The 12,231-nt window shown below is 40.9% G+C and overlaps 2 protein-coding genes across 3 annotated transcripts in view; both read left to right on the plus strand.

Moving 5' to 3' along the window:
• Window positions 1–255: 255 nt before the first annotated feature.
• Window positions 256–3,119, plus strand: b3galt8 (beta-1,3-galactosyltransferase 8). Its single transcript, XM_068704211.1, has one exon. It carries the CDS (start codon window positions 468–470, stop codon window positions 1,437–1,439), a length of 972 nt encoding a protein of 323 aa, XP_068560312.1. The 5' UTR covers window positions 256–467; the 3' UTR covers window positions 1,440–3,119.
• A 2,376-nt stretch (window positions 3,120–5,495) lies between these two features.
• The window catches only part of zgc:162952 (PKc_LIMK_like_unk domain-containing protein), a 29,118-nt gene continuing 22,382 nt past the window's right edge, over window positions 5,496–12,231 (plus strand). The window contains exons 1-2 of one of the 2 annotated variants that reach the window (XM_068703904.1): window positions 5,496–5,753; window positions 7,523–7,595. In XM_068703904.1, coding sequence (XP_068560005.1) covers window positions 7,565–7,595 — 31 coding nt within the window. In that variant the 5' untranslated portion in view covers window positions 5,496–5,753; window positions 7,523–7,564. The remainder of the gene's footprint in view (window positions 5,754–7,522; window positions 7,596–12,231) is intronic. The other variant, XM_068703905.1, reaches the window with a different exon arrangement.

A 12,231-nucleotide genomic window follows, 5' to 3' on the forward strand; every position in this document is an offset into this window, starting at 1 on the left:
AATTAATATTCACATAAAAAAATATATATACTTATTTAAAGGCTTTATATATCAATATAATATATAAAAGATATATGTAGATATATACTTAAAGGCTTTATATATCTTTTATATTGGTCTCTTAGCATTATTATTTGTCATCATCATCATAATTATTTATTTTATTTTATTTTCCAGTAATATTTCTCTTCGAGAAATAATATCCCACCATCTGCCATAAATATTTATGAAATCCACCAATCAGATGAGGCTCTTACAGTAGCACGCACGCCATGTAGGCCTATATCTTCGCTGGGCTAGGTTCAGTCACGCCCCCCGCAGTGTCCTTCTTCCCTACGGGGCGTTCCCGCTGCCTGCGCTGCTCTATACCGACACATAAACGCGGCGTCACTTCTGGGATTTCCGCGTCTTCTTGTTTCGGACTTTGGTGTTCCACGACCACAGAGTGAGCCGGTAACTCAGAGGCAATGAGGAGAACTTATCGCTGGAGGTTAGTGAAGTTACTCACGGTTACAGCCGGGCTCGTCCTGTCTGCTCACATCTTACTGAGTCGAGCGACGCTGAGTAAACATCCGCCAAAGCCAAGTCCCCTTCCTGCGGAGGAATATCGGCTCATATCCCCTGAAACGTACGAGTATGTTCTCAACCGGCCTGATGTGTGCGGGGACAGAACCAGAGCCCCCTTCCTGGTCTTTATGGTCCCAGTTGCCCCTTTGGAGGCCGCAGCAAGGGAGGCCGTCAGGAAGACTTGGGGTGCCCCGGGTCGGGACACCCTCACTCTGTTCTACGTGGGGCTCCCAGAGGGGGGGCGGGGCTCGAGCGCCCAGCTCGAGCTAGAAGAGGAGAGCAGGACACACGCGGACATCATTCAGGTGAACTTCCAGGACAGTTACCAGAACCTGACAATCAAGACCATGATGATGATGAGCTGGCTGGCGACCCACTGCCCGAACGCCTCCTACGCCATGAAGGTGGACGCGGACGTCTTCGTGAACGTCTTCTACCTCCTCAGGAGACTGAGGCTCTCCCCCGCGCGGAGCTTCATCACGGGGTCGGTGATCAGCGACGGCAGACCGAGGAGGGACAGCAGCAGCAAATGGTACCTATCGGAGGAGCTGTATCCGGAGGACAGCTTCCCCCCGTACGTGTCCGGAGCCGGGTACGTCTTCTCCGCCGACCTGGCCCCCAGGATCTCCTGGGCGTCCAGGTTCGCGAGGTTGATCCCCCTGGAGGACGTCTACGTGGGGCTGTGCCTGCGGGTGCTGGCCGTCCGGCCGGTGTACTCCCTCGGCCTGCCGACCTTCAGGAACCTGTTCGAAGTTCGACAGCTCGAGTACGACAGGTGCGCTTTCGCCCAGCTGGTCCTCGCTAACGGGTTTAAGCCGTCCCAGCTGCTGCGCATGTGGCGGGACTTCTCCAAAGGCCACAGCAGCTGCTGACTGCAGCTTCAACACACGAGCGTCTCACAGTTAAGACGAGCAACAAATGTTCTGCTGTAAAGGAAAGAAAGCCACGAGAGGCCATGTGTATTGGCTGCATGAAAATGGATCATCCAAAGTGCAGAGTTTGCAGTTTACACCAAAGAGTACTTAAAAATAACATCTATATTGCTGCAATCGCTCTTACCTTAAACGACACGAAGCCTTCAAACGTGATGTTAAATGCATCACACTGCTCCTATATCTACGGTGTGATACAGAGAGCTTCACAGAATGTAGCCTTTAGAATATAACCTGCAGCCTCTTGCTCAGGTTCCTGCTGTGCCTCTTTGTTTACCGTGTCTTATGATTGTGCCTATTTATGTTGTAGTTGCACGTGACGACCAGCTGGTGGCAGCAGATGATGGAGGTGGACATTTACTTAGTGCCTAATGCAGATACACTATATTACCTTTATACAGGGATACTTGGGAAGAACATCATTTAATTTGCTCCCAGAAGAGCATTACATGATGCATTTTCTTTCTTTTTCTCTTTTAAGTTCCAACAGTTTGATCACTGGATACTGAAGCTACTTTTTTTTTTTTACTGCATATTAATGAGAACATATGTACTTGTTTGTCAGTGCATTCATATTTATCAGTGTATGTGAATCACAGTCTTTTTATTGCTGCTATTGTTGTGTTATTATTATTATTATTATTATTATTGCTGCTGCTTTTCGTATCACTTTTAGTTTGCCATGCTGGAATAAATACTGTTTCCTTCCTGACAAAATAAAGGGCTTAGGTAAATATTGAAAGCAATGTTTTCTTTTTGTTGTTGATGATTGATTTTTGCCTTTATTTATTTGGAGATGTCTTCATCACACCCACAGTACAGTATGCTTTGCTGCATTAGGTAGAAACTAAAAGGTGTAAGTAGGTAAAACGCGGATATGACATAAGCTGTGATACTTGGTTACACAGTTCTACCTCAGCAAAATGTACTCAAGTATCAAAAGTTAAAGTTCTTGTTATGACACTTTTCAGAGTGTTTTGGGATTTCTGTATTTATTTTTGCTTTTGCTCAAAATATTCTGTCTGATCAGACCTTCTGACTGTGTGGACTTCATTTGACGTTATATTTTATTTTACTTGATTGAAAAGTTAAACCTTCATTCTTTGTTATGTCTACAGGGCTGGGCAATGCATCGATCTTATATTGATACTGTCCTAGATTTTGGATATGGTAATAAGGTATAAGTGTTGTCTTCTCCTGCAAAACAATGTCATCGCAAATATCACGATGTTTTCGGTCAAAAATATTGTGATATTAGATTTTCTCCATATTGCCCAGCCCTGGTGTCCGCTAGTATTCCTGTGGATAAAAATACCTGCTTTGCTCATATATAACTGTGCTCTGTGGGTTAATATCTGTAGAGTTAAAGACACATATTCCACACATGATATATGATGAACTTTGTCTGTTTTATTTACTGAATTGCAGGAATGAATCAAAGGTGTAAAAATATAAAAACCTCTAACCCGAGCAGGTCTGCACTGTGTGGCCCTGCAGCAGTCTCACACAAGAACACACAACAACACACGACAATACACAACAGTACACAATGTGGTGGAAAATATTGCTATACCCGCTTTGCGTGAGTCTTCTAATGCTGAAATACATAATACCAAAAACCAGGTTGTCTTTGAAGTATTTATTCTCTGCGCAGAGAAGGTTCAATCATCACAACAGAATGCGTACAGTCTCAGTGAGGAAGAACCTCGAAAAAAGTGAACAAGCTTTCTTTATACAGAATGAGCAAAGGTGGGGGCCGATGGCCGATGTTACAGACATCTCGGTCTCAGACTGATAGGAACAACATTCAAAAACAAACAGCAACCAAAACCAGCAGCCCAAAGGCCTTGGCGCTGGAACATTCTCATACAACACAGTTAGTTATCTATGTGAACAGAGATGGAGAATCCTTCTTCTGCACAACAGAGACACGGTGAAGTTCAACAAAGTTCAGAGCAAAATTACTTCTGCATGAATACAATATACTGAGTAGAAATATATACTATGTAAAAAAATGACCATTACAACAATGATACACAACAACACACAACAATACACAACAATACATGACAACACACGACAATACACAACGACACGTCAACACACCACAATACATGACAACACATGACAACACACGACAACACACCACAATACACGACAACACAAGACAACACTACACAACAATACACAACAACACAATACACACAACAGCACACAACAATACACAACAACACACAACAATACACGACAATACACAAAAACAAACGATAAAACACAACACATGACAACACACAGCAACACACAACACCCGAAAATACACAACGCACAATACACAACAACACACAATACATGACAATACACAACACACGACAACACACAACAACATACAACAACACACAACAACACACCACAATACACAACAACACACAACACACCACAATACACAACAACACATGACAATACACAACAACACACAACATACAACAACACACAACAACACACCACAATACACAACAACACACAACAATACCAAACAACACGCAACAACAAACAACACACGACAATACACAACGCACGACAATACACAACAACACACAACAATACACAGCAACACACAACAACACACGACAACACACGACAATACACAACAATACACAACAACACACAACAATACACAACAACACACAACAATACACGACAATACACAACAATACACAACAGCACACAACAACACACAACAATACATACTCCAGTGGCTCTGCGGGGAAGAACTTTGTTGTCCTGGTTGGCCGTACAGCAGAGAGACCAGTGGTTCTCCATCACAGGGAGCAGAAGATCTAACCTCTGTCAGCCTCACGTTGATATCCCTCCACTCCGCTTGTGACCGTCACCCTCATCCTACCAACATATTTACAGCAAAACACGAGGATTTCTGTGAGAGACGACCATCACAACAAAAGGTTTACTTGTTTCTCTCAAAACATTATTAGTTATGTAATTAATGACATCCGAAAAAAAACGAAACAGGTTGTTATTATTTTAGGAACGTAAAATAAAAATTTATATTTTTCTTTAATATAAATTGCAGCTTTTAAACCAAGTAGAATCCACATTAGTACTTACAATGTTATTTACCATAATGTGATTAAGTTCTCAGTAATGTCAATTTAACATGAACATTATTGTTCATGTTAATTCTGTGTTCTATTTATGTGGTGAAACAACCACATAATAACCCCACAGTAAGACTTCAACGACTCAATATCTTATTTATCTTTCAAAATAAGAGAGATACCTTGGTCTCAGTATGGCCCCCTGTCAAAATAATGGTGGAATAAATGTAACTGAAATTTAGATTTTGTTTTTGTCTTCGTATGTCTGTTACAAAAGTCTGCAGGGACCCATGCTGGTTGGATGGGGTTATCCTTTGAGAAATACTGGATCATTTATCTCTTAGCGATATCCTTCAAATGAAACAAGTACTTTATGAGGGCACGTGGGAAGCTCTGCTGCACCTGAAATAAACGGCTCCATCGCGCTCAGCTGTTAAAGTAAACACGAAGATGAACAGCCTCAATGAGCCTCCTCCGCTCTGCATACAGTGTCCGTGTTTATCTGTTATGTGTGTGCCTCCTGTTCCAGTCTATTCACTGGCTGAGTGGGAGTTTCTGCTCTGGTCTAGAGCTCCGCATTGTTCTTCACCCCCCACATCTCTGTGCTGCACCCACATACTTCTGATCAGCACAAACTGCGTCCAGAAGAGACTTCATCATCAGGCCTCATGCAATAACGACCTGAGTATTATTAAGAGCTGTTAATAAATGTTAATAAAAAAGCATAAATCATCAGCGATCAACACTGCTCTCCTTCTGCGGGCCGCCTGTTGCTCTCTCTCTCTCTCTCTCTCTCTCTCTCTCTCTCTCTCTCTCTCTCTCTCTCTCTCTCTCTCTTTACCCCCGTGGGTGGAGTTAGCATCTGATGAGTCCGGTTCCTAAGACAACCCATGAAAGTGCATTTGCATGAGCGGAGCTTGTTTCACCACCACCACCGCAGGAAAACGGAATGCGCCGCCTGTAAGAGTCGCTGCGAAGACCCTGTTGAAAGCAACGGAGGAGAAGGGGGACGGGGGACTTCCTGCAGAGTCAACACGCGAGAGAGGACGGATATACGATGCAGAGTAGTTCAGCCACAGTGTAGGCTACACGTTTTAAAACGTTTTTTGTTTTTTCAGCGGAAACCACGCTGGGAGTTTATGTGAGTAGATTATTTGCTTGTTCTCTTCTTCGTTGGTAGAAAGTTTTAAAATGACGTGTTTTTCTAAAACATTACTCCAGAAGGTGAATGGTAAAATGACAATAATACCTCCAGGTACAAAAATTAGGTCATACTTAATATGCAGTGGTTCCAAACGTAGGGATTGGGACCCCCCAAAGGGGTCCCAGAATAAATGTGAGGGTTCACCAGCTGCTGAAAAGCAGAAAAAGTTAACCCTGTCTCCTGCAAAATAGCATTCCCACACAACTAAACTGCATTCTCTTATTAGCAGACGTTTTTCAGATGATGTTAACAGTTTTACACGTGTGAGTAACGTTGTAAATTGTAACCAAACAAAACAAAAAATTAACAAAACTTGCCCAGGTCTACTTGGTGAAGTTTAGGCAGGTTAAGTTACGGAATTAAATGAAAATAAGTCAACACTGACTTTAGGTCTCACATGGGACACGAATAGCGGTCTCCTGGTTGAAAGTCGTGTGTTTGTGTAAAAGTTTTCTTTGTCCAAATCTAGTATTAAAACCTTACATTTTTCACTGTATATACTCTTACATGATGCAGTTCCCGAAAGCTGCACAAATCAATATTTTGACTATACCAACAATGGGTCAAATGACAACATGTTATGTTAAAGATTTAGAGAATTGTTATTATCGTTTTAGCTTGTGGTTTTGGTTTTCTAATCAATGGAATCAGAATCAGCTTTATTGGCCGTGTATGCGTAACATATAAAAAATAAAAACAAGGACAACAAAAAAGTAGAACAGATGTAAGTATAAACATATAATGACTATCTACAATATAAATATATATCCAAAAGTATATATATATATATATATGAACATAAACCTATACAACAACAATGACAATGGAATTAAGGTAATTTCCAGGAGGCAGGAGGTAAAAAATGCACTCTGTGCTACCTGGCTAGCATCAAACATCAGACGAACAAAGTTAGCGATTAGCTGCTGAACATAGTGGAGCATTTATTAACAGCATGATTATTCTAAGGAGTTGGTAGAGACCAAAAAGAAAAGCGAATAATGACTAAGATTCATTGGCTGATAAGAAACACAATTTTGCAATGCAAAACTGATACATTCGTTAAATCGTCAGTGTTAGTGAGTGATTACAACGTGTTGTGCTGCATCAAAGTGACCAAATACCATGAATGACAAATTAGTGTTTAATTAACTGACACATAGCAAACATGGGGCTGGGTGGTATTCAAGCGTAGGAATGCGGGTGGTTTCTGAAAACTGCTAAATTGGTTATGGGAATGTGTTGGGGGAGGGGGGGTACAACAGGCGCCCACAGCTTATATTTTGGCCCTCTTTGTCACATTTCTTTGACTTTGTTTTTTCCTGTAAAAGTACTTTTTATCCCTCTAAAAAAACTATCTGAGAAGTAAAATCACTCACTGCTATAGGGTTATTTTATTGTGTTGTATGTATTTTTAACAGCAACAGTTTATAGCTTTGTATTGTGTGTATCTAAAGACATTAACTTAATTTGATAGTAGAAACCGCAGAAACGTATTTGATGTTCCCAGGTGTCACTGTCGTCCGTCACCAGGAAACCCGTGATTCATTTGAAAGAATTATTTGTTTGATGTCTGAAATTGAAGTCTACCAATCATTCTGCATGTTAGTTTTCAATGTCGCTTGCCTGACAGCCCATGTAACTGTACGTGTTGTTACGTGTCTGTGCTTTTGCTCATCTCCTGTCGCATGTATGTGGTTCCTCCTCAGTTTCTGCACAGAGACTTCTGCGTTTGTCCCACCGTCCACAGGATGCATATGAATAGCTTATTAAATCAATGGAGTAAGTATTAAGAGATTCAAATTCCTTTTTTTAACTGTTCTTCATATTGAATGCATACATTTAAAGGATTGTGTTATTACCATAGAAAGTGCTTTTTTGGTGACTTATATCTGCGTGTGATATGCAGTCTCACTCAGAAGTAAACTGAACTAAGAAAACACAACTCTGTCGCCCATCTTGACCTGTGATCTGTGCACCGCATGTCAGTGTCTCACATCCGTTGCAGCAGCTAGTGTTGAATCTTCACCTCCTGTGTGCCGTTGTGCCTCTGACGAATTGTGGCTTTAAGCAGGTGAATCTGCCGTACAGTCATTGTGTGCAGCTCTGCATTGTTCCGAAATAGAAAGAGCTTCACTCAGCATCCTGCCTCTCCGAACGCGTTCAAAGAGAGGTGTTCTGTTACCTGCCCACCATGTCGAACACATCCTGCACAGGCTATAGGTCTCTTTCCTTTTTACCTCTTATAAATGTTCAGAGAATGTATTTCTGCATCAGTAGATACATGGAACCCCGGAGTGTTTAATAATAAATCAATCAAATATTTTAGGAATAAATGGTGTAAATGAACCAACAATTTGTGACATAGTTGAATACATTATTTAAAAAGTGATTATTATGAAATGCTATGTCATCATACATTTTCAAAATAGTTTTATTGGATATTTTTATGTAATTACAGACATTTTTTTTTTTAATTCAAAGGGGTCTTTTTTTAAGTAGTATTTTTATTTCATATCACGCCATATGCAAATCGACACTTTCATATCAAGTCAAGTTTTATTTTATAATGTTATCATAGCGACGGAGCACAATTAAGTCCCGCCCACACAGAAGGAACACAATTCTTCGTTCTCCACTGGCTTAATATTGTGTGAAGGTGCCTCCTTGTCACTTTCGTCTGCTAGCAAACAACAGAAAAATCCTGAAAAAGCTGCTGTGTGGTGGGATGCAATACCAACAGAGTAAATAACCCAGAATTATGTTTTTATAAGCAGCCAAACTGAAACAATGTAGGATACAGGCAATAAGATGTGAGGCATCAGCAGGCAGATGGGAAAACTAGGGAGATCCTGACACTCAAGCTGCATTCCAAATCGCATATTGTTTCCTATTTATCTTTAGTACATACTGCAGCTGCCCTTAAAAAGTATGTACTGTTGCATACATAACATAACATACCTTGAAGTTTTACCCTCTTAGCCAGACAAACATGCTGGCTTGCATTCTGCAAAATGCGATCAGGTGTAGTAGAACATCTTGGAATTTTTGGCATACTGCATTTGACGTACTATGTATTGGGAAATCTGTTCGGGGCATACTAAGTACCATGGTACTGTGGGTACTGGTACGCAGTCAGTATGACTAACGTAACGTGTGCAGCAAGCACTTTGTCCAAATGTTTGATGTAGAAATACAGCCGCAGCAGAAGCACAAAGAGGTGTGAGGCTGTGCTGATGCCAGGCCAAAGCAAACACCTGCATCTGAGAAACAGATAAGGAGAACCACATGTAAATATAATAAATCAAAACATTATTAATTTTTGCCGCTTGAGCACAAAAACAACTCTGGAGTATGCATATATTATGGAAAAAAACCTCAGGCTTGTCTGTAAAGTATATTAAAAGTATATAATACTAAATTATATCAAACTGATTCATGAGATTTAATATATTTTTATCTCTGTTTGGTTGTTGTTGACGACATTGTAATGATCACTAGCTCAATAATTTACAGACTTTCTTATTTACCTTCATGCTGCTGTTACATGCCTTGGAAGCTAGGCTACTCAGCTGCAGTGTTCATGTTTGCTCCGTCTGTGTCGTTTGCAGCAGGCCTTTGAAAACAGTTCTTGGCGAGCAATGCGTGTCGTCCGCCTCCGCTGCTCACCAAGGACAGGCAGTTGAATTTATATGTAGACTGTTGTTGTGTGAGTCTGTGCAGTTGATGGATGCAGGGAGGGGGAGAGAGGGAACCCTAACGAATCCTCTCCGCACTTCTTCTCCTGCGTTTGATGCCCGATGCGGAGGATCCACGGAGGGGTCACCGCCATTGCGGCGTCCTCTCAAACTTAAGCGCTCGCCACGCTGAGAATAATCTCACCATATCGACTGATCCTCTGAACTTTACATCCCAGTGTCTTTGTGATGTCTCACTGTGCACCCGTTTGTGTTCTTTGTTTTACATGAGCTCCAGACACACCACCCCAACCTTAATAGTGGGGTGGTCGACAGTATGCTCTATAGGGCAGTGCCCTCTCATTTAGTCATCAAACACACTTATACGGTAGCTTTAAATTAATAGGTCAGCATTTTTTTGGAAGTAGGCCAGACTTTTTCACTGGTGGTTGTAAGGGTCCTGTGTTCTGTGTTCTGGGTCAGTGAACGCAAAAATGAGAACACCGCTCACTTTTTGCCTTTTGATTTTTTCCTTACATCACGCAAACCCAAACTGTAGTGGGCCCAGGTTGATACCTGGCGTCAGCTACCGCCAGTATTACAGCTACTGTGCTGCCTGCCATCGGATGTTGACTTTGACATGCCTCAAGTGATACATTCAGGAATGTTTGTTGGTTGTCTTTTTGGTGCACAGCCACATTTTTCCTACATAGCATGAACTTGACAAACAGTGAGGCTCAAACACTGGCTGAGTTTGGTGGTGGTGGTGGTGGTCGGGGGAGTAGGCAGTAGAAAAAGGGACAGAGATACATTGTGCTGCTTCCACGTTTTGCATGACCCCTAACACTGTTTTCCAGCCCACTCGCCCCTCTCTACAAGCAACATGTTGTTCTCAAACGGTGTTTTTCTTCACAGAAGAAACACAGAGCGAAGAATCTCACACATATTTGTACAGTCAAGCAATACTCGAGGCAGTCTTGAAATAATGCCTTTTGAGTTATTCACTAATTCAATTTCAGTTTATGAGCAATTCATTTAACTCCCATAGACATTATTGAGGGCTTTTTAAGTTAGTGATTGGCACTGGTTAGTGATCTAACAGCTGTAGGAAGCACCTGAAAATATGTTGTTGGACGGTACCATATCTTTAGTTTGTCCAAGACTTTTGTTTACGACCAAATACCCGCCCAACTAATGACTTGTACTGCTGTACATTGGAGTAATTTGCAAATGTTAGCATGCTGCTACACCATAATTAGATGGTGATTATGGTAAAGACTATACCTGATAAACGCTGACGTTAGCATTTATCTCAAAGAACTGTAATAATAATGATAAAAATGCTTTATTTATAGGCGCCTTTCAAAGCACTCAAGGCTACATTACAGGAGCAGTGAAAAACAAGCATTGATGTATCAAGCCATCATAAAATCAAACAAAACCCTAATATACAGTAATAAGCTGATAAAATAACTAGGTATGAAATCGTCCTCATAGAGCTCGTAGACTATTGCTAAACCAAGAGCTGCTAAAAGAACAGTTTATTAAACCTACATTAGTGGAATTGGCACAAGCAGCACCTCCAAGCAAATATTCTAGAGCTAGAGAACTCCAAAATTGCACACAAAATATATATTATTGATGTAATCATTACATCTTTTTCTAAATATATCTGAAATTAGGGATGAGTAAAAAGTTGAAAAAAACACATCCCTGATTGTCCTAAATATTAAGACTATCTTCCATAAAAATACATAACCCTCTTTCTTTACTATCCCTTAACCCCCACCACCCTCCACCATGTAATCTTTTTCATACAGTCCTTCCTTGGAGCTTGGGGGTTGGAGAGGCAACAGTAACCACATTACCACTTCACCGTGGTATTAGGCGGTGTACCCCAGTGCAGAGCACATTACAGCCATGACCACATAACAGCTTTCTGTTTCCATCCTCATGACGCTCATGACTTCCAGTCGATATAGTAAAAATTGTGCACTCTTCATTCTCCAATTGATCCTATTTGTTTGGTTTGATAATTTGTTGTATAATGGAGTATAAAGAGACATAAAGTAAAACAAGACATTGTGAGTTACCTGGTGTGGCTAACCAAACAGCGTAACCTGAGTTTAAGCACGGCAAATGAAGATAGTGAATGAGGGCAGTGGAACGGAAAGACACAGAAGACGAAATGTTGTATAATGTATCAGTTCCTGAGTGACGAGCGATTGTTCCAAGGAAAGACCTCCAAGCGAGCGGAACAGTTAAATAGCTTTCATGAACTGGTTCACTGGTGTGAACATCAAGCACCATTTAAATATATGTTCTAGGTTAAAAACATTTCAAATGGGACTCATTTTCCACACTGAACTCACATGTCTAAACTATAAATATGAAGAAACTGCAAGCAGCCAGTTAGCTTAGCTTAGCTTAACACAAAGACCCTTAAGGTTAACACATTGCTGACGTAAGCACATTTTTAACTATACAATTAAATGGTATGGTATTAATCTTCTCACAAAACCTTCAGCAAGAAAATGAATAAGGACATTTTCCCAAAATGTTGAACTATTCATTTTTTAATTGTTTATCACAAAGTTATATCCTTCTATTCAGCCTGTTGTCTTCTGTAATAATTAAACAAATCCATAACTGAGCTGCACAAATCTTCCAGCAAACCATGGTTCCTTATGAGCTGGGTTTGAAAAATAATGCGCCGTAATTCATCGATTTCTCACGAAATT

The sequence above is a fragment of the Cebidichthys violaceus genome, unplaced genomic scaffold, assembly GCF_023349555.1.
Source record: "Cebidichthys violaceus isolate CVI_PGR_0920_01 unplaced genomic scaffold, fCebVio1.0.p SCAF_9, whole genome shotgun sequence".
In the NCBI taxonomy this organism is placed as follows: Eukaryota; Metazoa; Chordata; class Actinopteri; order Perciformes; family Stichaeidae; genus Cebidichthys; species Cebidichthys violaceus.